This window comes from Penicillium arizonense (assembly GCF_001773325.1).
Source record: "Penicillium arizonense strain CBS 141311 chromosome Unknown PENARI_contig009, whole genome shotgun sequence".
Taxonomy (NCBI): domain Eukaryota; kingdom Fungi; phylum Ascomycota; class Eurotiomycetes; order Eurotiales; family Aspergillaceae; genus Penicillium; species Penicillium arizonense.
The window spans coordinates 246,746-263,992 of NW_019173286.1; the positions used below are offsets into that span (position 1 = coordinate 246,746).

Consider the following 17,247-nt stretch of genomic DNA (forward strand, 5'->3'; position numbering starts at 1 on the left):
TGAGGAGTTGAAGGAGGAGAGATGGCAAAGGGGATCGGCAGGCCTAAAGACTGGCCGACAGAGACCATGGTAAACCGGATCCTGTTCCCCCCTTTTTTTTCGATCAAATCAACAGAATAGTGGTTTGTTTATACAAAGAATGTGAATTTGCGCATTTGATTTGAAGATCTCAATTGACGATCCGGGGAAACTAGTCTTGCAAGGCCAAGAGCTACATGATGTGTGTTCTCCACACATCTATAATCGTCAATAATCTATATATATTCATTGTCTAGGTACCTTCATGTGCTATAGAGAAAATACCCGTAACCATTGCCCAATCCAGTCCATGTTGAAATACCTGAACACGGTCGCATACACCTCTGGCGTCGAATTGGGGAATCCTCGGCCAGGTCGTGGTGCATATGCAGGGGGACTCTGAAGAGAGGCTGCAGGTGGACCGTAGAGTGGATAGGTGGCTTGAACATCCGAGTCGATGTTTCAATGATTGCTATTAATTCTCCTAGTCTGTGTTCTGGAGGGCCTGGCCTAGAATGCAATAGGGCAGCCGAAAGACAATGCTGAAAATCACGGATTGGTTGCATTGCAGATCAGGATCATTTCTCAGACCTAGACCCAACCGGCATACTGCTCGAGCATTTCATTCTTTGCGCCTTCGGATCCATGCTGCACACCGAGTAGTCGTACGTTGCCGATCTTGCCTCCAAAGTCATCCTCGACTTTGCTCGTCCAATTCGCAAGATGCTCTCTCAGCCGCGCGATGACGGTAGGATCATCCCGGATTAGGATCGCAATGGCATCGTATCCTCCAGCTCCGGGGACCACGCCCCCAATGACACCTTCGAGCTCTGAAACACTATCCAGCAGCTCAGTCTGTACGCTAGGCTCGATGGGCACGCCCGTCCGGCGGGTCATCGTGCGGATGTGCTGGCGTGTACGCTCGAGGAGAGTACGGATATCTGAAAAGTCGCCGGCGGCATCTGGGTGCTGAGCCTGACGCTTGAGCTCCTGGCGGAGACGCTCGTTGTTATTTTGAAGACTGGCCCAGAGAATATCCGCTTCTTTGCGGTTGGCCTTTCTCCATTCAAGGACCTTTTTAACCATGGACGGTGTTCCAGAGCCACAGTCCACGTCGCACAGAACCAGCTGCATCCCGCGCGGAAGCTGCATGCCAAAGTCCACGCACTCGGTATCCCACGGGTGTTCCGTATCTGAGTCTTCGACGATGGGGAACAGGCGCTCCTCAAACCCAGGCGAGCCGACGTCGCCCAGTGATTCCAAAATTGATGGTGAGAATCGTCGGTAAAGGCACGATCCGTAGACAGCGCTGGCGACATCGAATCCAGATCCTACCTTGCCTTGGGCTGCGCAATGAGCTGCTTGAGCGAGATTGTGAAGCTTATCGCGACCAGCGCCGAGGTCTTCAGGCTGCATGGTGCGGTGGATAACCAATGCGGAAACAAGAGCAGTGACCAGAGCAGCCGAAGAGCCCAATCCAGTCTTGTGAGCTTCGAACAGAGGAACACCGAAGTTCACAAAGCGTCCACTTCGACCTTGTGATGCCGGGCCCTTTGAGGTAGCAGTCTCAGAGTAATAGTCACTATCCGCCAGGATGGTCACAGACAGGGAGCCAAAGTCCTTGGAATCAGCGACATAGCTGATATAGGTTAAGGCATAGCTCAATGATGTCTCGACAAACGGGTTACGCGGTCTAGAAGAAATACCCAGTCAGCAATGGCCAGAATAAATTCCCCGAACAATCATCCGAGAGGGTTCAACATACCCATCGCCCTTGGGGATGACCTTAACACCCCCACCATCGGAGCATCGCTGCACACCATATTCCCACACCGCATCAACAAACTGCGGGGAGCGCACAACAACAGTATTTTCTCCCTCTTGGTCCTCAGCAGTGCCATGCGCCTCGCCCACAGCAGGACCGGACCCCGATGCCCCGCGCCGGTGACCCCTCCTTAACTGCTGCACAACAACATGAATTCTCGCATCGAGTGCGAAGACGGTCCCCGTGTATGCGCGGTCAAGGACAAGATAACCACCGGTAAGTAGGACTTTGCCCGGCGCGGACAGAGCCGTAACGGAGGACGGCAGGGGAGACATTGAGGTAAGGTGGGTGTGTGGGGGAGGAAAAAAAGCCGGGGCCGATGAGACTATTTGAGGTGTGTCCCGCGCGGTCACGGGGAGGCACGGAAGGGGTGAATGGTTCTAGAGCGAAGCGCCGTCGTGCTCCAAGTATGAGTTGGCTTATGTTGCCATGCAGCTGCAGGTGAGGAGACGGGCTATCTGTAAGGTGGCAGGGGTGTATCGAATTCTCCTAATGAGGACTAGTGTAGGGTGAGTAAATCGTACGGGCCAATAAATTTGGCTTATGTAGTCAGAAAGGAGGCAATATCATATCACGTGGTTGTGTCTAGTAACGGTCATCTCTTCAGATTCTGATTCTTCTGGCGATCCCGTTTCGATCCCGGGCACGATCTTTCTTTTTTATCCTTTTTTGGCTCACGCTGCTATACGAGAAAGTCTGAAAGATATCTATAGATGTTCGCTAATGGCCATAGATATATGCATGATAAATGCTGCATCTATTGATAGGCACGAAGCAAACAACTTATCATCTGTATTGGTTCCATGGGAAAGGACCGAGAAAGACGGAAAGGGAGTGAGTAGAAGAGAGGAAAGAGAGATATAACTTTCTAACACGCTGAGAGTATTCTACAACAGGGGTCATAAATGTGTATACAGTGCCATGAAATATTGGACAGTCTTTACACGAAAGCCTCGAAGCGAGTATACCGTCCGTGCGTTGATTTTGCCCTACGTTGGCCTCGATTTTCTTCATTTCTTTTTTTTTTTTTTTTTTCTTTTACCCATTTTCGAGTGCCTAGTGTTAATCATGTAGCTACGTATGTAAGGTGGTGTTGTGAAAGGACTTATGGCCAATGACTGTGCCTTCTAGATTAGGCTTGCTCAAACTAAGCCACTGGGTCCTTCTCAACCATTTAGCCTCTTTCCTGGATGCTGAAAGGTATGCCACCCATTAAAAGAGACTGTACAAAGTCCATTATCTCGTGCAACGATCAGAACAAATCTAGATCTTTCCACCCCGGACAACTTTCTTCTTCCGCTATTCAAACCACATCCAAGCCAAACAAGCAGCTGAACCTATGTACATGAGCCCGACATAAGTATGAACATGGAGGTAGGGATTCGGCTCACTAGGCCTGTCCCGAAGTTGCAAATCAATAACCTCAGCCACTGCTGTAGGGGACAAAATGAAAGCCATAAGATACCAAGTCCAGCTTCTAGATCCTACAATCCAACAACTTAAGCAACAAGTGGGTGCTGCAGCTGTTAAGAAGGTACCAGCAAACAAACCAACAGCTATAGCAAAGAAGTATGTCAACCCTACAGAACTCGCGAAGATCCAGAATACCAGCGGTAGGATTCCCGACATGAGCGAAGCAGCAAAAGCAACAATGTCCCGTCCAAGATGATCACTCAAGAGACCAACAGCCGGACGTCCAACAGCTTGACCGAGATTGAGCAGTGCGCCTGCCAGACTATCTTGTTGCTGGGTGAGACCAATCGCAACGAAATAACTGGGCAGACTAAACAGCTATAAAGACAACATGTTACTATTAGTCGCCACGCTTAAAGGTAACGTTTATATTGTATTTCAAACCCTCTCTCAAAAAGGGCCAAAAAATGGACTAAAAAGTTTGCCTTTTTGATAGGGTAAGCTTGTTCCATAAACTGTATTTCCTGGTAGTCAAACTAAGCCACTGGATATATGTACAAAGACCGAAGCTGTCATAGCTTGTTTACCATTAGATGCCTTGGGGCCTTTTCTTGCCAGCCCCAATTCCGACGACTATAAAGTTCTTGCGCCTCCATAGATGGAATTTATATTCCTTCTTGACACACTCTCTCGATCTAGGCTATTGCCACAATCATCTGAGGCGACCAACGAGGCCAAAATTCGAACCGCCATGCTACCATCCCTGATAAACCTGCCTGTCTTGTTTCACTATTGAGGCCAAAGTGGGACATATTGGCGGCGGTAACCCCCCCCCCCCTACAAAACATACTCAGTTTTAGTGTGATGCTACGCAACCTGCGGGAAATTTCATGCAGGGCCAAGCGCTTTCGATGGAAAAATCAGGGTCCTGACGGCAACGATGAGCCAAGGGTTCAGTCTCGATTTCGGCTCACTGGACTTACGAGCCCGGCGACATTACAAGATCCTACTCTAAACTCGTTTACGCATGGTATCCTGTCTAATTTGTTTGCGAGTTACGATTATGTCTCAGAATCAAAAAATGAATGAAGTTTTCTAAATATGTTCATTTCGTAAATAACTATTATAGGGACGCTGTCGAGCTTTATGCAATTCCCTCGTAAATCTTCATGAAACTCCATACACATTGCTTGCAACAAAAATCCCACCAAGAATAACACCGAAAATGAAGAAGAACCAAATGAAGTGAAATGAAAATGACGAAACCCGCAAACTCCAAAACTCAAGGCTTTTTAAGCGTTGATAACCGTACAGGGTATCTGTATTATGTCGCGACAACCTCGATTGGGCAATACGAAAAGGAATCAATTATCCAATTCGAAAATGACCAGGAACAATGATAGAAGAGACCGAAGCCTCAAAATAAACATCGCACCAGTGGCGACAGTTCGCCACAATCAAGTGGGGCAAACCTAGTTCCAACTAAGCCTTCGGCTTCTGCGCGATGATGCTATAACTCGTCGTAGCCAGCCGCATGGTATCCATCTTAACAAAAGCCTGCCCGTCAAGACAAAGGCGATTGATAAGCGTCTTGAAATGGCGCGGCAAGACATGAACCTTCACAAGCGCCAGAATAGCCTGGCGCAGCGTGCGGAAGTACACATCAACGGTGTCAATCAGCGGCGCCTGAAGTCCGTCAATGCTAGCATTCTCCGACCGCACAATCTCAAAGCCGGCTTCCTTCAATGCAACCTCGAGACTCTCCTGCGTGGGTGTACCAACCGCGCCGATGAGCGGCTTAACGCGACGCATCAGCTCGGCGTGTTCGGGGTTCGTGGCATCATAGTCCGGCAGACTAATCCAGTCCAGCAGAGAGATTCTCGAGCCTGGTTTGACGACACGGAAGATCTCGCGGAAGAGTCCGGTAAGATCTTTGCATAGACTCAACGCTTGGATCTGGTAGAAGGCATCGAAGCTGTCGTTGGCGAAGGGCAGAGGCAGGTCATTGAAATCCTGCACGACGAAGTTGTTGCTGTTTCCGAGCTGCTTGTTATAGCTTGTCGCCTGCTCGACCTGGTTCGGGTCGATGTTGAGTCCCGTGACGTGCGCGCCGGTATGTTGCGCCATATGCGCGGCGACGCGGCCACGCCCACATCCCAGATCCAAGACCTTGTCGCCGGCCTTGAGGCCGATATCCTGTGCGATGGAGCGCTCGTAGAGGATCTGGTTCTCGAGGCAGTTTGCTTTGCGGCTCATCCAGGGTGGGATGTACATCTTCTCGACGTCACCGAGGGCGCAGAGGTGGTTGAGGACGCCGTAGTATGATTTTAGACAATCGCCGACTTTTTCTTGGTAGTTCGGGCCCAGCGCTTCGGTCATTTGCTTTTCATCTGACCAGTCGAGGTTGTAGATGACGTATGAGGCCATGAAATCGTCCACTTCTTTCGGGGTGAGGTGCGCCAGGTGTCGGAATGCGGACCAGAATGTCTTCCATCGCTTCGGTGATGCCGTGTCGAGGTCCTTGCCGTGTTTTCCTAGTGAGGCCAGCGCATTCTGCTGCTTCACTTGCGCGATCTCATCGACGGAGGTATCGCTTTCCGATCCTCGATCGCGCACTGGGTGCTGTGGTGTTTCCATGAGTGTGGTTGCCATGACCAAGAGCTTTGTACAGTCTATAAATTAGATGTGGAGGGGTATAGATTAAGAGGAAAAAAGACAAACCCCCGATCTTTGGGGGAAATCGCCAATTTATAAGCCCATCAATACTCAAGGACCCCTTGCCGATTGAAAAATCATTCGCCCAGAGTTCCGCACAGAGTGGATTATCACCAGACATGGAAGCTCTTACCGGCTATTCCGGCATGGTTCGATCCCACTCGAGTATAGAGAGACATTTTGGTTTGCCGAACCCGAACCAAATCCCCAATTGCTTCACATTCTTTCTTGCCATCTTCCCTTGGAATATCACCCTTCTCTCCGGATTCCGAATTCACCGTGATGTGCTCGCCAGGCACGGATGACGCGGGAGCGGACCCTTAAAGGAAATGAGTATCGTCATGGGACGACGATCTAGACCCACCTGTATAGATAGTATGGTAATGTATGCCCGCATCAACCTGCATATCAATGCGGGATGTACATTTTCATCCTACAGTACAGAGGTACAAGTAAGTGCCTGAGCCCAGCTGTACCTTCTGACCCTTTTACATATAGATACTACCTACACGCACAGCCGGACACTCTATACATTTGAACATTTGCCTGTCAAGTAAATGTTACCTGTAAAAGTCTCCGAACCATTAACTTAAGCCACTCAGGAATTGGCAGCAGCCTTTTAAACGGTAGGGCGGGATATTAACAAAACCCATGATTGCTAAGCAGAAAAAGCCCCTATGAGGCCACCGGCACGTAATATGAGGGACTTTATATCGGCCCCACATAGATCGTCCGGTAGGGCCATATAATAAAATGCTACATTTAGCAAGCCGAGAGCTCCGAGACCGTATATCCGGATCACGTGGCAGCCCAATTGAGTAATATGCTCCATAGAAGAACCGCAGAAGAATTAGAAGTCTTGGCGTTGCTTCTTTGACTTTGTGTAACAGTTATTGTTCATAGTGACTTGTATGTATATGTGCATATGATATTATATGTTGGAGTGTATACTGCATGGCCGGAAAGTCTATCATGCTATCACAGTCAAATGTAGTACGCTTGGATTCATATGCAAGCCACGGCACAGGTGTACATGTGGAGTATTGTAAATGTGTCACCAAATACTACGTACTCCGTACTGCGTACTGCGTAGGTAAAGCAGGATTGCAGAAATCACTTTTTTTTCGCGGACCCATATATTGATAGTCGGTGATGATGAAATCCAAGGCCTCTTTTCCCTGTTTGGGTACCCGTTTTGACACCTGAGGCAGCTATCTCTTTTTATTGTTCGTATTTTGAGGTGCAATTTACCATTTAAGAGATGAGTCATAGTTGGTGTGAGCCTTAGCTCGGGTTGACATCTCATCTCTAGTAGATGTGTGCTATAGCATCCTATCTAAACGTTGCAGTTATAACTTTACTGTCTGCTATAAACAAGTTCATGTTAGTTATGTCATACCTCGACAATCTGTAACTTTCCCTTCAGCAATCAACATACATGTAGCTACCTAAGAGCAAAAGCAAAAGCCAAATCAAGCCGTCTCATATGATCCCGTAAGACCTTCAACCCCTCCCCCGGACACGGACCTACCAGAGGTGGATCCAACTTCCCAGGGACCTCACTTGTCAACCCTACGTATCTAAACAAAGGAACCCATGTGTAAAAATTTGTAACTTTCACCCAGCGATCGACAAAACTGCCCCACGACCCAAAAAGGCGCTTGGTTGTCCACCGCGCACTGACTGTCTCAAGGTTATCTCAAGCGTAATTTGTGACACATTTTCTCAGCGATCTACATATATCAATGCATGGTAACTTGGCTTGGCGCTTGGATGGGTTAGTCGTGACGAGTTGGGGGTGAGTAGCTCTTTCTTTTAAGAACGGCCATGCAGGTGTAACAAGTTGTTTGTACTACTCCGTAGAGTAGCCTAGTATATGTATACTGTAGGTAGCCGATAACGAGTAACGTCGTCATATGCTGATACAGATCAAGCTTCACCTCATCATGTCAGCACGGTACGGCTAATTCTTTTTGGCAAAAAGGTCACAGGGTCGGAATCCTCCGATAATATACGGCACGATAATAAATCCAGGACGAATGAGTAGCATTGTACATGTAATTTTCTTGGGACAAGCGGCACGCCCTGCGAGACGGCACGGAATCGATCGACAGCACGGTTCGTGCTCGGCCATGTGTCCGAGTGTCAAGAGCGCCGATTTCACCCGCTGACGTCAGATTGGAGGTCTGGCATTTTGGCAGGTAACGGCGAGATGATCGGGGATGATTTGTGGAGGTGAGTATATTAAGGAGGCATCGAATGTCGTTATTGAAGAATTGGTTGTGTATAAGGATCGTGAGAAGGAGATGTCATACATATAAGGAACTTTACATAGGTCTACTTGCACTATGCCGTCCAGAGAATATTGTCAAAGCATTTGCTGTTTCAACTTGAGTTGGCTTAAGACTTTCTTGTCGGTGATCATCCCGATGTCAGATGCACGAAGAGAGGGGAAAGAAGCGCAGCGAGAATTTGTCCTTGTGGAGAATATTGCGTTGAATTCTTTTTTTATTGAGAATTCGTGAAAATAGATTTGAATATTGATGAGAAAGCTTCAAATAACGTAAAGCAAGATCTGGGACCATCTACATTCAACCAACAAAAAGAGTTACATATAGACTAGATCGCGGAAGATAATGGCAGCCTACACCTAATATAGAATGACGTTGAGCTATTAGGAGCTGATATGCATGAACTGACGATCAAAAGAGACCGCGAAGGAAGCATTTTTGAAGATATGAGCGAAGCCTAGTGGTGATGCCATGATTTCAAATAAAAGAGAAGTCCCGAAATGTAGAGATCCCAAAGTATGAAAATTGAAAAGTGAGGCGAGTTAAGATGTGTTATCATTGATCTATAGATAGTTTTCAGCGACTTCATTTTGCAGAGAGTGGAGTGCTTACCGAACAGGATTTCAACATAGCTGTCGCCTGCCCTAGGAGAGCCACTTGATCACTTCTACAACCCTTGTCGAATTGCGCTTGGGCAAGCAGCAAGCGACAAAGTAATACCAGTGAGGTTGTAGTATACCGTTTTCCGGTGAAGTATGACAATGATTACCGTTTCAGCTCATCTTCGACACTGACAGTAGCACCCTTGCCCAGTTAGGGAGTGACTGAATTGGTCCATCTGCAAGCCTCTGTGCAGGCAATCAGATATTAATCCGCGCCATCTGGCTTTGATTCCCTCCTTTCCAGCAAGAAGGGTGATGGCTACAAGCACCTAGCTTGAGGATGCATACCCGATGAAACCTCTATCAAAGCCACCATGCACATCAGAACCACCATGCAACTGATAGTGGAAGATTAGTGGTAGGCTAGGGCTCTTCTGGTGAACTATGGTGTAATTGCGATTTGATATCCTGTTGCGGATGTATGGACTCATCCCTTGAGAACTCAACATGTCTGCGAGGTAAGACAGATTGGCGCAAGCAAAGAACGACGGATATTCCTCAGATCAGATTCAGACACTAACTACAGACAACCCAACTACATCTACTATCTCAAGCCTCCAAATAAAGCTGCCCTGAAACGATAATCCCTCATGGCGACTTGAATGACATTTACTGTCTGTGGATTAGGGATGCAAACTCGATCATGTCTTTATAACACCTATGAGGCGAAACTAGATATTCCGAGGTTTGATATCCAACGCCCTGGTCTGGTCTCACGATAAGTTTTATCCATGGCGTTTGATAGGTTAAACGGGGGTAGGGTCTCGCACCCTCCGAATGAAACCGAGATTGAATCCACCACAAGCGAATGCCTCGAATAAACAGAGACGAATTAACTTATTATTTGGGCCTGAAAATCACCCAAAATCGAACAGCCAGGATTGATCCAGTTGCAAGGGACCCCGCCAATAACCGAACCCCTGCAAACACCCCTGTCAAAAGCTGCAAGCCTCTGAAGCAGTCCGCCGAGGAGATATGCAACCAATCAATCCTAGGTCGATTTTGGGTGTTTTCAGGCTCAAATGATGAGCCAATTCAAGTCCTCGAGATATCCAGATTTCAGGCCAGATTGCAATAGGCGGGAAGTGACCTGTGTGAAAACAAGATTTGAGGGGGTTTCAGCCCCGGTTCATTGAGACCAATGTGCAAGTCACGTTTGAGTCAAGGGCTGACATATACGACCGGTCGAGAAGAAAGACGTGACGTGTAAGGGATCAAGGTTTCGCACCAAAGGGACGGAGAGAAGACGGAGAGTCCGAAATCCGCGCAAAACCTACAAACACCGGTAAGGCCGAGTCCGAAGTGCCCGGGGAAGGAGCAATTGACCTCCGAAGAAAAAGAATCGGAAGGAACATGACTCATCCCAGGAACTGCCCCTTTCCATGGTTCCGACTGGCTTTGTGCTTGATGTGATTGGCTGGCACATCTATAGAGGTCAGGTGCCCTTGAAGAATCATACTGGTACTTTGTCGCGTGTAGACTCCAGCTCTTAACTGTATGGTGCCATATGCATCAGATATCAAAATACTCATTTTGATGTATGATTACATAGATCTATCTCGCATTCGAAAGAGACACGTAGGATCAGATATCAAAATAATAAGTGATCCCCGTGGACAACCCGTGGCTGCACAGCCGTCATAGGTACATCGAGAGGATTCTCCGGAGAAGATCGGCCCTGTGAAACTTCATGTCAATGATTATTTCTCACCCCTCGTTCTTTTTTCAGGCTCCCGTCTTTCCTTCATACAACAACACTCTATCGAATAATCTCCTAATTTCGCACTTGCGCGTTCATTGGCGACCAACTGTCGTCAAATGAACCTGCACTCTCACTATCTATTTGAGTGCAAGGTATGTAAAATCTCCATCCACTCATATCGAAACATCTAACGATCCCAGCATTGCCTCTTTGCTCTGAAGAGGTCACCCGTCAGATAAATGGTTTTCAAACCATTCACCCACCTCGCGCGCCAGAGTTTCACCAAAGCCTTCACCCATGGCTATGCTCAATCAGTAGTCGCCGCGTCGCAGTCCTACGCGTCGACCGCGCCCTTTAACCCGCTCGCCGTCCAACCCGCCAAGTTCTCCCGCACAACCCAGTTACAAAATGCCTTCTCCAACGCGTCCAGCTCCTCTGGTGCTGGCGCAAAGGCCAGCCAGGGCGGTTCGGGCAACGGCGACTTCGGTTTAGCCGCTTACTATGCCGCCTGGCAGCATGCCCAGCAGACTGGCGAGGATAGCGATTGGACCCAGTTCGAGTTCAAGCGTCGCATTGGCTGGCAGCCGTCTGAGGAGGCCGACGATGTTCCTGAGAATCGGGCTGCGTCGCCTGAGTCTGTTCCGCCGCATCCGACCAAGGCGGCGATGAATGATGATGTTAGTGCCCAGGTTGAGGAGGCTGTTGCTCGTGAGATTCAGATCCAGGAGGAACAGGCCAGAGCGGAGGAGGCTGCCGAGGGATCTGATGCGATCGTGGAATCGGACGTGTCGGATGCTGTCTTAGAGGCTAACCAGGTTGCCTCGGAGCGTGTTGTGCAACTGGCTGCTTCTAAGCAGTATGCGGAGATACCGGCGGCGTTTGAAACACTGCTCCATGATGGCATTACTCCGACTGTCGAGGCCTATAATGCCCTGCTGGTCGCTGCTATTCGTCTTCACCCTGATGCCGCTCAGGCTATCCCCAAAGCCCTGGATGTCTACTCGGACATGCTTCGTCGTAGGGTAATTCCCGATGAAGAAACCTATGAGACTCTGGTTCAGCTTTTGGTGACCCGGGCTCACGATATCATCAAGGCCAAGGAGGCTTTGGAGAGCGAGCGTGTGCGATTTGGTGGTATGGAAGAGCCTGGCAAGTTTATGCTTCAGTCTAGTGAGATGGAGCGGGATATCCTTGCCGAGGATACCTCTCTGTCCATTGCTGTCAAGCTCTTCGATACTGCCATCGCCCGTCACAGCCGTCTTGTGTTCCCGCTGGACATGTACCGTCACCTTATCATTGCCTGTGCCAAGGAGGGTAAGGTGGAGGATATGATCCGCATCTACGCCCACATGGAATCGCAGAAGATGACTCCCCACGCCACCATCTTCCCATCAATGATCACTGCCTTTGCTTCCGTTGGTGATCTCCGCAGCGCCGTCGAATGCTACAACGAGTACCGCGGTCTCGCTGTCTCCGACGACAACGGAATCTTCAGCATTGTCCAGCGTCAGGATGGCCAAGTCTATGCTGCTTTGATCCGCGCGTACCTGTCCAACGGCAAGGAAGAGGGCGCCATGCAGTTCCTCGACCGGATCCGTTCTTCGTTCGACGAGGTCACCGAAGGTCGCCAGGACCGCTGGTCTGCAGTGGAAACCGTCATTGTCGAGGAGGCACTTGTGCAACACTTGATGAACGCGGGCAACCACAGCAAGGCATTGGAACAGGCCAAGGCCCAATTGCATGATGCATCTCGGGATCAGGCCATTTCTCGGATCTGCATGGCCGCCGCTGATGCAGGCGATCTCCCCACTGCATCTGAAGCATATGACTCTCTGCCTACTGCACCTGACGTTCGACAGAACCCAGCTGTCTCGCTGCTGGCTCTTCATGTCCGTCAGGGTAATGTGTCGTCAGCCCGTTCCTTGTGGATCATGTTGAACACGGTGGGTCAGGCAACCCCGGATCTGGTCCAGCCGACCGCTATGTATGCGGTTGCTCTGATCAAGAGTGGAAATGTTGAAGAGGGCCTCCACCAAGCCCGTAATATGTTCACGCGTATTCGCAACGCGTCCTCCACACCCGTCGTCCGTGAACAGATTACTGAGTCCCTTCACCTCTTTGGCCGTGTTCTTATGCAGTCGGCCGCTGTTCTTTCTCCTCAGGCTTCCATGACTCTGTTGTGGTCCATGCTCGAGAACGGCGGTCTGGTTTCTCCTCTCGCTGAACACGCTGTCGCTAACCTTGGTCCCATTGGTATTTCGCAGCTTAAGCCTGCCGACCTGACTCTTGCGTTGCAAGTGCAGGCTGGCATGCTGGCTAGCAACAGCGCTATGGTCTTTGATGTTGCCCACCCCGTTCGCTTCGCACACATGCTCGACGTCGCTCTGTCGGCAGGTCTTCCCATGGACATCAACACCACCGGCTTGGTCGACCAGGCTGTCGGCAAGCTTTTCGTCAGCCGTCCCGATGTTGTGAAGAGGTGGCAGGACTATCTGGAGGCTAGCTCTCAGGCCTCTGCTGTTTCTCCCAAGATGTTCTCCGACCGCCAGAGCCCCGTCTCCATGACCGAGACTTCGATCACCACCCCGTCTGCCAGCGCCGAAGCTTTCGATCCTTACGCGCATGCGACCGATTTCCGTGGCTCTGCCGTCATCGCCGAAGAGCTCGAGAAGGCCTCCGGACGCGCTGAGACTCACCTTAACGAGGCCTTGACACGTCTTAAGAACATGCGCCGCATCGGTCGTCACCCGCGCTACATCACCTACGCGAAGCTGATCACCGCCGCGGCCAAGTCTGGCCGTATGACTCTGGCCCACGAGATTCACAGCATGGCCCGCACCGACGTTCCTCTCGACATGAACTTCAGCGTTGTCAAATACGGTTGGGTTTCCATTCTTGATGCCATGGTCGCCGCCTGCCTTACCCTCGGTGATCGACAGCTGGCCGCACAGTACCACCAGGAGCTTCTTACCCTGGGTTCCGCCCCTTCGGCCAATACCTTCGGTCTGTACATCACCACCCTGAAGGAGTCCACCAAGACCTTCGACGAAGCCACCGAGGCTCTGAAGATCTTCCACCGCGCGGTAGCCGAAGGTGTCGAGCCCACCTCCTTCCTGTACAACGCCCTCATCGGCAAGCTCGGCAAAGCCCGTCGCATCGACGACTGCCTCGCCTACTTCGCCGAGATGCGCGCCAACAACGTGCGTCCCACCAGCGTGACCTACGGCACAATCGTCAACGCCCTCTGCCGAGTCAGCGACGAGCGCTTCGCCGAAGAAATGTTCGAAGAAATGGAATCCATGCCAAACTACAAGCCCCGGCCCGCACCCTACAATTCCATGATTCAATACTTCCTCAACACAAAGCGCGATCTCAGCAAAGTTCTCGCCTACTACGAGCGTATGCAAGCCCGCCACATCCAGCCCACAATGCACACGTACAAGCTCCTCATCGACGCGCACGCCTCCCTAGAGCCAATCAACATGGCTGCCGCCGAAGAAGTCCTCGAGCACATGAAAGCAGCAGGCCAGCACCCAGATGCCGTGCACTACGCATCCCTCGTCCACGCCAAGGGCTGCGTCCTGCACGACCTCGCCGGCGCTCGCAAAGTCTTCGACTCGGTCATGGCCAATCCCCGCGTCCGACCGCAACCATGTCTGTACCAAGCCCTCTTCGAGTCGATGGTCGCCAACCACAGCGTCGTCGATACCGAGGAGGTTGTGCGGAACATGGCTCAGCGTAAGATCGAGATGACGGCTTACATTGCCAACACTCTCATCCACGGCTGGGCCGCTGAGGGCAACGTCTCCAAGGCGAAGGCTATCTACGATAGCATTGGCATCCAGAAGCGCGAGCCTAGCACGTACGAGGCTATGACGCGTGCTTTCTTGAGTGCCGATGATCGTGTCAGTGCCGCTGCCATCGTCCAGGAGATGATGTCTCGTGGATACCCGTCCGCGGTTGCTGGCAAGATCGTCGATCTTGTTGGTGTTTCCTCCTCTATTTGATTGTTTCATACCCTTCTACCTCATACCTCGTTTAATTTCCTCTTTTGTTGCGACCCTACATCTCTCCGCCAGGGCTGGATCCCGTGTGTGGAATATTTCTGGTTCGGCGTCTGTAGGGCGGCAGTGGGATATGGAACATGCAACATCTGATCTGCTTTTGGTTTTGATCTTTGGGTCTTTCTTTGTTGATATGGCATCCAGCGTGGACTGGCGTTTTTATCTGGCGTTCAAAAAGGCGTGCATGGAAGCACTGTATACCATTTTGTTTTTTGTTCATAGACATCTCTCAACTCTCCCACCGCGTCTTACGCGCAGAAATATGAAAAAAAGTGAATTGAGTCAATATTGTTCTTTACAGTAAAGTAAGCCTGTAAGCAACCTTGAAACCTAATCGGGTGGCATGACGTCTCGGGAGTACCGATCGAGAACTTCCAAGGTTATAGTTCCGGCTACTCCCACTCTCTCTTCTGCCACATACTTGACCTTGAGCTCGAGTTTAGTTAATGACACCCACTGTGTGTCCATCAGCTCGCTTGGCTTTTGACTCGTTTCTCCGTGTCCGAGTCTTTCCCCGCCAACCCCGCCAACTCCCCCTTCACTTTCGACTTTCCTCATCTGTGAACAATCCCAGTCAGCGCGCAAGAATGGACCACGAGTCTCAGAGTGATATCCGCCGTCCGAAGAAGCTCATCTGTATGTATACCAGTTTTAACAATGATCCTCCGGCCCCTCCTTCTTCTACCCCAGTCCAACCCACTCCAATGCACACAAGCTAACAAAGCCTCAGTCGCACCAGGGGACATACCCCCAACCCCAGGCCTAAAGGCCAGCACAATCCCACAACCCCAATTCCAAGACCAAGATGAACCCACCACCCCAGACCTGCGCAGCGCAACCTCCACCCCAACCTCAACAACGGAAACCCAAATACTCTCCAACCCGTCCCGCGCCCACCAATTCACAACAAACCCACCCCTAACAATCTCCCAAATCCACAATACAAACCCCCTCCACCAATTCCACACCTGGTTCCGCGACCCGCGCCTGGTAGCATCCTCCGCGCCAGAAACATGCACATTGGCCACGGCATCCATGCCCTCCGGCCGCGTTAGTGCCCGAGTCGTTTACCTCAAGGAACTGGATGAGCGTGGCTGGGTCGTGTATAGTAACTGGGGCAGTCGTGAGGGGAAGGGGGGACAAGTATTCGGCACTGGAAACGGGGAGGGGAACGATGACACATTAGCCGCAATGCCAGAACCAGACTCGATCCAGCAGGAAATCGGAGTAGGCAACAAATGGGGCGCGCTTACATTCTGCTGGTTGAATGTCGAGCGTCAAGTCCGCGTTGAGGGACTACTCGAACCGCTTAGTCGGGAGGAGAGCGAGTTGTATTGGCGGACGCGCGAGAGGGGCAGTCAGATTGGTGGCTGGGCGAGTTGGCAAAGCCGTGTGCTTTGGGATGCTGATCCGGAGATGTTAACTGAGCGGCAGAGGAGAAAGAGTGTGGCGGTCTTGCAGGAGGGGGTTGCTGGGATTGTTCCGGTTGATATTGAGGAGACGGATATTGAGGATGGGAGAGCTTTGCTTGAGGCGAGGGTTAAGGAGATGGAGGCCAGGTTTGAGGGGGTCAAGGATATTCCGTTGCCACCTTTCTGGGGCGGTGTTAGGCTTGTTCCCGAGTCTGTGGAGTTTTGGCAGGGGAGAAGGAGTCGCTTGCATGATCGGTTTAGGTATGTTCGTGTTGGGGGTGAACATGGCGAGGGCGCGAGGTGGAGGGTTCAGAGGCTTTCGCCGTAGATCTAATGATTGTTAGAGTGTCTTAGAGCAGGATGTGTCGAGTGATTCATATCTTATACTATATACATCCATATCCATATCAGTCTTATCAGTCTATCTTATCACATCTTATCAGCCTTGGCACAAACCCAACGTCACCCAAACACCAAGACCCTCGATATCCTCCTTTATAACCCAATCCAACAAGAACGCGGCAATACGACTGCCCAGGACAGAAACAACGACTCAATGTCTTCCCCAGCACCCCCAAAACAATCCTCCACATCCCCATGGATCATCCTCGCTATAACAAGCGGAACCTTCGCCGCGCTCAACGGCGTTTTCGCGAAATTGTACGTGCCTCCACATTGTTACACAAGCACAGTTATATCCGGGGATATCAAGATGTCTATGAACCCTGGGATAAGCCGTGAACCTTCCCGGCGCTGTGTAACCCAAACCCCTGGTCCTGGAACTACCAACCCTGGAACTCAACCCTGGAACACCTGGAACAGCAGGCTAATATGGCAATCATGGGATACAGAACAACAGATAACCACACAACATCATTCGCAACATCCATCGCCCACCTTCTCGGATTGGAGTCTTCGCCTTTTATCGAGATGCTTGTTCGGGGTGTACGTTATCTATGTCCACCTGAATCCTATGCTATCCTACCCCTACAATACTCAACACCCAATTCCACAATACAACAACTAACACAATATCAACTCTATCCAGGCATGCCTAGGCCTAAACATCCTCTGCAACATAATAATGTGGGCCCTCTTCACACGAGCACTAACAGCCGGACCCTCAACAACGAAGGTCTCCATTA

At 50.5% G+C, this 17,247-nt stretch overlaps 4 protein-coding genes across 4 annotated transcripts; 2 read left to right on the plus strand and 2 right to left on the minus strand.

Annotated features, from left to right (window-relative positions):
- Positions 1-609: 609 nt before the first annotated feature.
- On the minus strand, positions 610-2,118 carry erg8 (phosphomevalonate kinase; the record flags this gene model as incomplete). Its single annotated transcript, XM_022631921.1, has 2 exons — positions 610-1,711; positions 1,784-2,118. 2 exons carry the CDS (start codon positions 2,116-2,118, stop codon positions 610-612), a joined length of 1,437 nt encoding a protein of 478 aa, XP_022488359.1.
- Positions 2,119-4,738: 2,620 nt separating this feature from the next.
- PENARI_c009G06728 (class I SAM-dependent methyltransferase) lies at positions 4,739-5,908 on the minus strand (the record flags this gene model as incomplete). Its single annotated transcript, XM_022631902.1, has 1 exon — positions 4,739-5,908. The coding sequence occupies one exon, from the start codon at positions 5,906-5,908 to the stop codon at positions 4,739-4,741; it is 1,170 nt and encodes a 389-aa protein (XP_022488356.1).
- A 4,957-nt stretch (positions 5,909-10,865) lies between these two features.
- Positions 10,866-14,633, plus strand: PENARI_c009G01604 (pentatricopeptide repeat protein; the record flags this gene model as incomplete). Its single annotated transcript, XM_022631750.1, has 1 exon — positions 10,866-14,633. The coding sequence occupies one exon, from the start codon at positions 10,866-10,868 to the stop codon at positions 14,631-14,633; it is 3,768 nt and encodes a 1,255-aa protein (XP_022488164.1).
- A 644-nt stretch (positions 14,634-15,277) lies between these two features.
- PENARI_c009G02381 (pyridoxamine-phosphate oxidase PDX3) lies at positions 15,278-16,430 on the plus strand (the record flags this gene model as incomplete). The annotated part of the gene is made up of 2 exons (XM_022631779.1): positions 15,278-15,326; positions 15,421-16,430. 2 exons carry the CDS (start codon positions 15,278-15,280, stop codon positions 16,428-16,430), a joined length of 1,059 nt encoding a protein of 352 aa, XP_022488440.1.
- Between the last annotated feature and the right edge of the window lie 817 nt (positions 16,431-17,247).